Raw genomic sequence first — 11056 nt, forward strand, 5'->3', positions numbered from 1 at the left:
ACAACAGACAGACAGTACAACAGACAGACAGTACAACAGACAGAGACAGTACAACAGACAGAGACAGTACAACAGACAGACAGTACAACAGACAGAGACAGTACAACAGACAGACAGTACAACAGACAGGCAGACATACAGAAGAACACACAGACAGACAGTACAACAGACAGACAGTACAACAGACAGACAGAGACAGTACAACAGACAGACAGTACAACAGACAGACAGAGACAGTACAACAGACAGACAGTACAACAGACAGGCAGACACACAGAAGAACACGCAGACAGACAGTACAACAGACAGACAGACCGTACAACAGACGGACAGACAGTACAACAGACAGGCAGACACACAGAAGAAGAGACAGACAGACAGTACAACAGACAGACAGACAGTACAACAAACAGGCAGACAGTACAACAGACAGGCAGACACACAGAAGAACACACAGACAGTACAAGACAGTACAACAGACAGTACAACAGACAGACAGGCAGACATACAGACAATATAACAGACGGACAGACACACAGAAGAACAGACAGTACAACAAACAGACAGTACAACAGACGGACAAACAATACAACAGACAGGCAGATGGACAGACAGTACAAGAGACAGGCAGACAGTACAACAGACACACAGAAGAACAGACAGACAAACGGTACAACAGACAGGCAGACATTACAACAGACAGACATTACAACAGACAGATAGACACACAGAAGAACACACAGACAGACGAACAGATAGTACAACAGACAGACAGACACACAGAAGAAAAACAGACAAGACAAACAGATAGTACAACAAACAGACAGACAGACAATACAACAGACAAGACAGATAGCACAACAAGCAGACAGACAGCACAACAGGCAGACAAACAGACAGTACAACAAACAGACAGGACAACGATGTCTGGTGGTGTCTATGGTGTCCTTGACTCCTGTCAGTGGGCAGAGCTTCACATGTCCAAAGGCGGTGCACGTGGCCAATGGCACGTTCTGCAATGACTACAGCAACGTGTGCGAGATGGGGGTAAGCAAGCACTGCTGTCCTTAGTTAACTCTTTCAGCGCCACAGGCGACTTTAGTTGACTGGACAGTGCACCGCCATAGGCGATTTTAGTTGACATCAAGGGGCCCGGTAGAAAGGACCACTTTTCACAATGTAACAAAGCTTGGTAGCTGTATACAGTTTCCCACCTATAGAACAATGAGTAAACAAAAGCATTATACAAAAGGCAAATTTGATAGCAAGAAAAGTAACCAGTTTGAAACGGTGTGTATATCATGAAATCACATTATCAGCAAATGGGAAATATGATGTGTGTCAAAAATGTCAAAATGCAACACATGGTTGCTTTTTTGTTTGTTTGTTTGTTGTTGTTTTTTGTTGTTGTTTTTTTGTTTGTTTTTTGTAATACACGAAAATATGTATACTTGGAGGAAGATTTCAAAATTAATCAAAAACATGAAGTTATTACCTGATGAATATGACATACATTTTCCATTGAACAGATTTTCCAGAGCAAAGTAAAAGCTTCGTGTAATTCCACAAAAATGTTCTTTGGTAATTTCACCACACACATTTTGTTTGTATGCACCCATAGCATTTAAAAGAACATTAATAGCATTGTTTCTATCTATTTTTCTTGCTTGCAAAGAATTCAGTTTGATATATCATATTCTAAGAATTTATTGAACAATGTTTACTAATCTATGTCAGTACTGACTTTTTTCTGATCAATTTGAGCAATATTTTGGTTTGGACTTATCTTGCACAAGATATTCTGAATACATCTGAGCACATTTGTGTACAGTACTTATTATCCATAATGCAACCGGCTTGTCCAAATCACAGTTACTACTGTCAGTTAAATGTAAGCGAGTTTAATCAACAAACTGTTTTAGTGCAGCTGTCCAGCGAATTTAAATCGCAACAAAAGTATGTTTATGTTTCATACTGGTTGTTTTCTTGCGGGCTTTTTGGCAAGGGAGTTGACTGCTCGGTTCTTTAGAGCTGACCAACCTGATTACCTCCCCGGATGTGATTGAAGCTGTCTTTGGCACGTGATTCACTGTGGTGATGCAACACTTGTAGCAGCGTTGGTCAGGGTGGTGTGGTGACGCTATTGAACGTGATGGTGAACGCATTTTATTCTTTCGTTTGCACACCATGGGGAAATATCACAGCGATGCTAATTTGGGCTTTGTTCGGGACTATTGTCCAGTGCGCTGGTAATACGTTAAAAGCCAACCAAAATGCTGAAGGAACGGAAAAGACGATGGAAAAAAATCTATATATTGTGTTTAAACATGGCAAGATAAATCAGCTAACTAAATAAGTAAGTCAAGTATTGTTAATGTTGACAAGACTGCACACTAGTTATGACAGAAATGCATGTGTGTGTGTGTGTGTGTGTGTGTGCGTCTGTGTGTGTGTGTGTGTGTGTGTGTGTGTGTGTGTGTGTGTGTGTGTGTGGACAGGAATGCACCGGGTCATTGTGCTCGATCATTAAGGACTTACTGGAGTGGAAGATATGCTACCTGACCTCAGAAGAAGTGACCAGCAAAGAGATGTGCTATCTGGCTTGCAGTAAGCACTCCTTTTCCTTTCACTCCCACACTGCCAGTGCATGCTTATTCCAATTCCCTCGTTAACGGAATCCGTTATCATTTTGTTTCAGTATAACGTATTGTATTTCATTGTATTGTATTGTATTACTCTTTTTTGTCTCAACAGATTTCTTTGTGTGAAATTCGGGCTGCTCTTTCTACGAAGAGTGCGTCGCTATACTGACAGCGCCACCCAATTTTTTGTTTGTTTGTCGGGTTTTTTGTTTTTGTTTTTTTGTGTGTTTTTTTTTGTTTTGTTTTTTCTGCCTGCAGTTTTATTTGTTTTCCTATAGAAGTGAAATTTTCTACAGAATTTTGCCAGGGACGACCGTTTTGTTGCCGTGGGTTCTTTTACGTGTGCTAAATGCATGCTACACACGGGACCTCGATTTATCGTCTCATCCGAATGACTAGCGTCTAGGACCACCACTCAAGGTCTTGTGGAGGGGGAGAAAGTACTGGCGATTGCCGATGTGGTTCGAACCAGTGTGTTCAGATTCTCTCGCTTCCTAGGCGGACGTGTTACATCTAGGTCAACACTCCATTTAATGTAAATCAAGTCTCATACATAATGCGGGTGGGTACTGGAACCATTGTCCAAAAATCTAAGAAATGAATCGAACTGCAGTTCCTGTTTATGAGCTGAAGACTAGGACCGCGTGTGTCTGCTCACACGCATGTGTGTGTGTGTGTGTGTGTGTGTGTGTGTTCAGGAAACCCACTCAGTGGACTGTGTGTCGACTCGGTAAACCAGGTGGCGCTGAACAAGAAGGAGAACTTTGCCTTCAAGCACATGCTGTTACTGGCAGCACAGGGAAGGGCCAACAGTACTTCCAAAACTCTGCCCCTGGCCGTACCTCTGCCTCCTGGTCAGTCACTGTGATGGTGGTGGTAGTGATGGTGGTGGTGGTTATGGCGATGATGATGGTGGTGGTAGTGGTGGTGATGGTGATGATGGTGATGGTGGTGATGGTAGTGATGGTAATGGTGATGATGGTGATGATGATGGTGGTGGTAGTGGTGTTGATGATGGTGGTGATGGTGATGGTGGTGGTGGTAATGGTGGTAGTGGTGAGGATGGTGGTGGTGATGATGATGGCGGTGGTGATCGTGGTAGTGGTGGTGATGATGATGGTGGTTATGATGACGGTGGTGGTGGTGATGGTGGTGGTGGTGAAGATGATGATGATGGTGGTTATCATGATGGTGGTGGTGGTGATGATGGTGATGGTGACTTTGATGGTGATCATGATTGTGATGTTGGTGTTGGTGATGAAGATGGTGGTGGTGGTGATGAAGATGGTGGTGGTGGTGATGATGATTGTAGTGGTGGCGATGATGATGTTGGTTGTGGTGGCGATAATGATGATGATGATGATGGTTGTGGTGGTGATGATGTTGGTGTTTGTGATGGTGATGATGGTGGTGGTGGTTGTGGTGGTGGTGGTGATGATGATGATGGTGGTGGCGATGGTGATTGTGATGGTGATGATGATCGTGATGGTATTGGTGATGGTGATGATGATGATGATGATGATGGTCGTGGTGTTGATGATGATGATGATGATGATGGTGATGGTGATGGTGATAATGGTGGTGGTGGTGGTGATGTAATTGAAGGTGATGATGATGATGATGGTGGTGGTGGTAGTGGTAGGGTTGGTGGTGATGATGGTGGTCACAATGATGATCATGGTGTGGATGGTGTGGATAATGATGGTGATAATGATGATAGTGGTGGTGGTGGTGGTGATGATGGTGATGGTGGTGGTGATGACGATGCTGATGATGGTGGTGGTGGTGACGATGAAATGAGTTATTTTCCTGATGCCTACTGCAAGAGAGTCTGCTGTCACGACGTACGTTTTCGGTACCTTCGGCTTTACAGTCTCTGTAAAGATGTACGTTTATGATGTCTGTGGCTTTAAAGTCTGCTGTGATAATCTGTGTCTGTCATAAATTATCTTTGGCATCAGAGTAGAGTCTTGGGTTCACAGTCTCTGTGATGATGTACACGTTTATGATGTCTTTGACTTTGCAGTCTGTTGTGATAATTTATATCGGTTAAAATGTATGCTTTGGGTGTCATTGGCTTTTATAGTCTTTGTTATGATTTACGCTAGCCATGTCTTTGCCTTCAGGATCTCCTTGTGACGATTTGCGTGGATACTGTGATGTATTCGCCGTGTGCCAACGCATAGACTCCGAAGGTCCTTTCGAGCAGCTCGCCGACATTATCTTTGATCCGATATCACTCAAGAAAGTCCGGGATTGGATTGTGGTGGGTCCTTGTATCTTGTGTGTGTGTGTGTGTGTGTGTGTGTGTGTGTGTGTGTGTGTGTGTGTTGGTGTGCGTGTGTTTGTGTACGCGTGTATCTATGCAAACAAAACAGCTCGTTGTCAAATAGAACACCAACCAAGTCTCCCCTTGTCCTATCCACAAGACAGCGTCAGTGTTCATCCCAGGTTACTAACTTGTTCTGCAGTATGCCGCACGCTGTGAACTGCTGACTTCTTTCATCATCACGATTCACCGCAGGTGGCAGAATGGTTAGGACGCCCATCTGCCAAAACAGCAGCCGTGAGAGTCTGGGTTCAAATCCTGGTCTAGCCTTTTCTCCCAAGTTTTGGCTGGAAAATGAAAACTGAGCGCAAAGTCACTCGTGTGAGACTTTAAACACAGCTCTTCTGTGCAGCACGCTTCGCGCACTGAAAAAAAAAGAACACATGGCAAAACAAGTGTTGTCCTCTGGTAAAATTATCTAGAAGAAATCCACTTTGATATATACACAAATATACATGCATACACTGAAGACCTGACAGACGCATCGGGTTGTGCTGCTGCTGATCAGGTATCTTCCTAGATATAGCGTAGCGTGTATGCAGAAAACGCCTCCTTGAGAACCTGAATCTGAAACTGAAATCGCCCATTATTCTATCATCCGTAATTAGGATTACGTAATATATGCCATCATCACAATTGACCATAATAACTCATTCAGGGGCAGTTTATCACAAGCAGTGTGTTCCTGGAGCCAGTTGCATTGCTTGGTTTTAACTTTTTGACAGTTACACGTGACTAAATGCCTACGTTGACCGAACTACGCCATTGGTCAGTTCCATACTACACACAGTTAGTAGCGGGTTACGACCATACTAGGCTCTTCCGTCGAAGCAATACAACTGACTCCTGGTTTCCAACTGTTATGCAGACCACTCATTATGAACTAATGACATATCTCGTCACCATTATCGTTCAGTGAGGGAGAGTTTGTCCCAAGGAACTGACGGGCGCAATAGCCGAGTGGTTAAAGCGTTGGACTGTCAATCTGAGGGTCCCGGGTTCGAATCACGGTGACGGCGCCTGGTGGGTAAAGGGTGGAGATTTTTACGATCTCCCAGGTCAACATATGTACAGACCTGCTAGTGCCTGAACCCCCTTCGTGTGTACATGCAAGCAGAAGATCAAATACGCACGTTAGAGATCCTGTAATCCATGTCAGCGTTCGGTGGGTTATGGAAACAAGAACATACCCAGCATGCACACCCCCGAAAACGGAGTATGGCTGCCTACATGGCGGGGTAAAAACGGTCATACACGTAAAAGCCCACTCGTGTGCTTACGAGTGAACGCAGAAGAAGAAAGAAGAAGTCCCAAGGAACATTGATGTTGATGTTTGTGCTCCCAGTGACCTTGGTGGGTGGTGGTGTTGATGCTGATGTCTGTGTTCCCAGGAACACTGGTGATGTTGATGTCTGCATTCCCATGAACACCGGTGATGTTGATGTCTGTGTTCCCATGAACACTGGTGATGTTGATGTCTGTGCTCCCAGGACCACAGCTGTGTGGTGGTGTTGATTTGTAATCCTGTAACCACTGGTGGATGGTGGTATTGATGCTGATGTCTGTGTATCCAGGACAGCTGGTGGATGTTGGTATTGGTGTTGATGTCTGTGTACCCAGGACAGCTGGTGGATGGTGGTATTGATCTTAATGTCTGTGTTCCTGTAAACACTGGTGGACGGTGGTATTGATGTTGATGTCTGTTCCTGTGAATACTGGTGGATGGTGGTATTGATGTCGATGTCTGTGTTCCTGTAAACACTGGTGGATGGTGGTATTGATGTTGATGTCTGTGTTCCTGTAAACACTGGTGGATGGTGGTATTGATGCTGATGTCTGTGTTCCTGTAAAAACTGGTGGATGGTAGTATTGATGTTGATGTCTGTGTTCCTATAAACACTGGTGGATGGTGGTATTGATGTTGATGTCTGTGTTCCTGTGAACACTGGTGGATGGTGGTATTGATGTTGATGTCTGTGTTCCTGTAAACACGGGTGGATGGTGGTATTGATGTTGATGTCTGTGTTCTCAGGAACACTGGTGGATGGTAGTATTGATGTTGATGTCTGTGTTCCTGCAAACACGGGTGGATGGTGGTATTGATGTTGATGTCTGTGTTCCTGTAAACTGGTGGATGGTGGTATTGATGTTGATGTCTGTGTTCCTGTAAACACTGGTGGATGGTAGTATTGATGTTGATGTCTGTGTTCCTGCAAGCACTGGTGGATGGTAGTATTGATGTTGATGTCTGTGTTCCTGTAAATAATGGTGGATGGTGATATTGATGTTGATGTCTGTGTTCCTGTAAACACTTGTGGATGGTGATATTGATGTTGATGTCTGTGTTCCTGTAAACACTGGTGGATAGTGGTATTGATGTATTTTCTGTATTTCTTTTTATCACAACATATTTCTCTGTGTGAAATTCGGGCTGCTCTCCCCATGGAGAGCGCGTCGCTACACTACAGTGCCACCCATTTTTGACTCGCTTGTGTAAACAAGTGAGTCTATGTTTTAACCCGGTGTTCGGTTGTCTGTGTGTGTGTGTGTCTGTGTGTCCGTGGTAAACTTTAACATTGACATTTTCTCTGCAACTACTTTGTCAGTTGACACCAAATTTGGCATAAAAATAGGAAAAAATCAGTTCTTTCCAGTCATCTTGTTTAAAACAATATTGCGCCTCTGGGATGGGCACACAAAAAAATAAAGAATGAAGCCTAATTATATGCAAACTGCATTTACTGTTATATTTATATTTTTTTTGTATTCTCTAAACTTGGCACTTTGATCTGATATTCTGACCCAACAGCTAGAGCAGTCATTATTATAATTTTTTGTTCAAACAGGAACTTCTTTTGCTAAGCATGGAAGTTTTATTTATTTTGCAAACGTTTTGGTGCAGATAGTAAAAAAGGGAAATTACTCTGTAATGCTAGGGGAGTTAATTTGCTTTAAACTGATCTTTCTCATCTTAAACATTACATTTTGAAACAAGAGAGGCAAGGCCTTCAAGACTCACTTGTGATGCACTTTTAAAAAAAAAACATCCAAGCTTTTTATGTATTGGGTATAATTTCAAAATGTAATGTTTAAGATGAGAAAGATCAGTTTAAAGCAAACTAAGTCCCCCAGCAGAGTAATTTCCCTTGTTTTACTGTCTGCACCAAAACGTTTGCAATAAACAAAACTTCTATGCTTAGCAAAAGAAGTTCCTGTTTGAACAAAAAATGATAATAATGACATATCTTTTGTTGGGTCGAATATCAGATCAAAGTGCCAAGTTTAGAGAATATAAAAAATATAAATATAACAGTAAATGCATTATACTTAATACATAAAAAGCTTGGATTTTTTTAAAAGTATATCACAAGTGAGTCTTGAAGGCCCTGCCTCTCTTGTTTTCTTGTTTGTTTTTTGTTTGTTTTGTTTTGTTTTGTATTTTTTCCTGCGTGCAGTTTTATTTGTTTTTCCTATTGAAGTGGACTTTTCTACAGAATTTTGCCAGGAACAACCCTTTTGTTGCGGTGGGTTCTTTTACGTGCGCTAAGTGCATGCTGCACACGGGACCTCGGTTTATCGTCTCATCCGAATGATTAGCGTCCAGACCAGCACTCAAGGTCTAGTGGAGGGGGAGAAAATATCGGCGGCTGAGTAGTGATTCGAACCAGTGCGCTCAGATTATCTCGCTTCCTAGGCAGACGCGTTACCTTTAGGCCATCACTCCACTCCACATGTTGATGTCTGTGTTCCCAGGAACTCTGGTGGATGGTGGTATTGGTGTTGATGTCTGTGTTGCTGTAAACACTGGTGGATGATGGTATTGATACTTATGTCTGTGTTCTCAGAACCACTGGTGATTGGTGGTATTGATGTTGATGCCTGTGCTCCCAGGACCACTGGTGGGGGATGCTGTTGATCTGTATCGGCGCGGTGGTGTTCATGGCGTTGCTTTTCCTGCTGTTTGATTACGACACACCCACCGAGCGACCCCCTGACCCAGGACCATTCCAGGACCGCATGAGGATGTGGGCACAAGAGCGCCTCCAGAGGATCCAAAACCTGCGTGGACGTCTTACAGTTAGGCGCCAAAGCTCAGCTCCTCGTCCAATGTTTGACATCCCACAGCAGATGAGGCCCAGCCCGGGTGGAGGAGGTCCTAAAATGAGGCCCCCAACCCCGAAACCTCAGCAAAGGGCTTTCCCAATTAAACGGATATCATCACAGATATGAACCCCACCCCATCACCACTTCGCAGCCGTGACCCCGAGACTACGTCACTGCCATGACCCCCACGCCAAAACCACGTCATAAAACCATGACCCCCATCCCAAAACCACGTCACAGCCATGACCCTCACCTCATGTGCATGTCACACAACCATGACCCCAGGTCTACATTACTGTCATGACCCCCACCCAAAAACGGCGTTATACAGCCGTGACACCCATCACAGGACCTACTCACAGTCATGACCCCATGTCCTCATCACAGCAGTGACCTCACGAACTCATCACAGCAGTGACCCCAGGACCTCACAGTCATGACCTCAGGACCTCATCACAGCAGTGACCCTGGGACCTCATCACAACAATGACCACAGAAGCTCATCACAACCATGACCACAAAAGCTCATCACAGCAGTGACCCCAGGACCTCATCACAGCAATGACCCCAGGACCTCATCACAACCATGACCCGAGAAGCTCATCACAACCATGACCCCAGGACCTCATCGCAGCCATGACATCATCACAGCAGTGACACCAGAACCACATCACAGCAGTGACACCTGGACCTCATCACAACCATGACCACAGGACCTCATCACAGCACTGACACCTGGACCTCATCACAACCATGACCCCAGGACCTCATCACAGCAGTGATCCCAGGACCTCATCACAGCAGTGACACCTGGACCTCATCACAACCATGACCCCAAGACCTCATCACAGCACTGACACCTGGACCTCATCACAACCATGACCCCAGGACCTCATCACAGCACTGACACCTGGACCTCATCACAACCATGACCCCAGGACATCATCACAGCAGTGATCCCAGGACCTCATCACAGCAGTGATTCCAGGACATCATCACAGCAGTGATCCCAGGACCTCATCACAGCAGTGATTCCAGGACCTCATCACAGCAGTGACACCTGGACCTCATCACAACCATGACCCCAGGACCTCATCACAGCAGTGACACGTGGACCTCATCACAACCATGACCCCAGGACCTCATCACAGCAGTGACACCTGGACCTCATCACAACCATGACCCCAGGACATCATCACAGCAGTGATCCCAGGACCTCATCACAGCAGTGATCCCAGGACCTCATCACAGCAGTGATTCCAGGACCTCATCACAGCAGTGACACCTGGACCTCATCACAACCAATACCCCAGGACCTCATCACAGCAGTGATCCCAGGACCTCAACCCAACCCCCCCCCCCCCCACCCACCCCCCGACATCAACCCCCATCACCCGTGCGCAGGAACGCCTCATACAGCGTTAACAGGAGACAGCGGTGGCTGCTGTGTGTCTCCATTCATCATGGTATAGACAGTCGTCTGGTTGGATAGTCAGTGTGTGGGTCTCCATTCGTCATGGTATCGTCAGTGTGTGTCTCCATTCATCATGATATAGACAGTTGTCTGGTTGAATAGTCAGTGTGTGTCTCCATTTATCATGGCATAGTCAGTGTGTGTCTCCATTTTTCATGGTATAGTCATTATGTGTCTCCATTTTTCATGGTATAGTAAGTGTGTGTGTGTGTGTGTGTGTGTCTCCATTCGTCATGGTATAGTCAGTGTGTGTGTGTGTGTGTGTGTGTGTGTGTGTGTGTGTGTGTGTGTGTCCATTCGTCATGGTATAGTCAGTGTGTGTGTGTGTGTGTGTGTGTGTGTGTGTGTGTATCCATTCGTCATGGTATAGTCAGTGTGTGTGTGTGTGTGTCCCCATTCGTCATAATATAGTCTCTGTGTGTCTGCATTCGTCATGGTATAGTCAGTGTGTGTGTGTGTGTGTGTGTGTGTGTGTGTGTGTGTGTGTGTGTGTGTGAATTCGCCATG

At 45.0% G+C, this 11056-nt stretch overlaps 1 protein-coding gene across 1 annotated transcript in view; it reads left to right on the top strand.

Annotated features, from left to right (window-relative positions):
- The window catches only part of LOC143287176 (disintegrin and metalloproteinase domain-containing protein 10-like), a 33246-nt gene extending 22964 nt beyond the window's left edge, over positions 1-10282 (top strand). Inside the window, exons 13-17 of the mRNA XM_076595120.1 lie at positions 963-1047; positions 3382-3496; positions 4769-4908; positions 8863-9048; positions 10214-10282. Of these exons, the coding sequence (XP_076451235.1) occupies positions 963-1047; positions 3382-3496; positions 4769-4908; positions 8863-9048; positions 10214-10282 (595 nt within the window). The remainder of the gene's footprint in view (positions 1-962; positions 1048-3381; positions 3497-4768; positions 4909-8862; positions 9049-10213) is intronic.
- The last annotated feature ends 774 nt before the right edge of the window (positions 10283-11056 follow it).

This window comes from Babylonia areolata, chromosome 11 (genome assembly GCF_041734735.1).
Source record: "Babylonia areolata isolate BAREFJ2019XMU chromosome 11, ASM4173473v1, whole genome shotgun sequence".
In the NCBI taxonomy this organism is placed as follows: domain Eukaryota; kingdom Metazoa; phylum Mollusca; class Gastropoda; order Neogastropoda; family Buccinidae; genus Babylonia; species Babylonia areolata.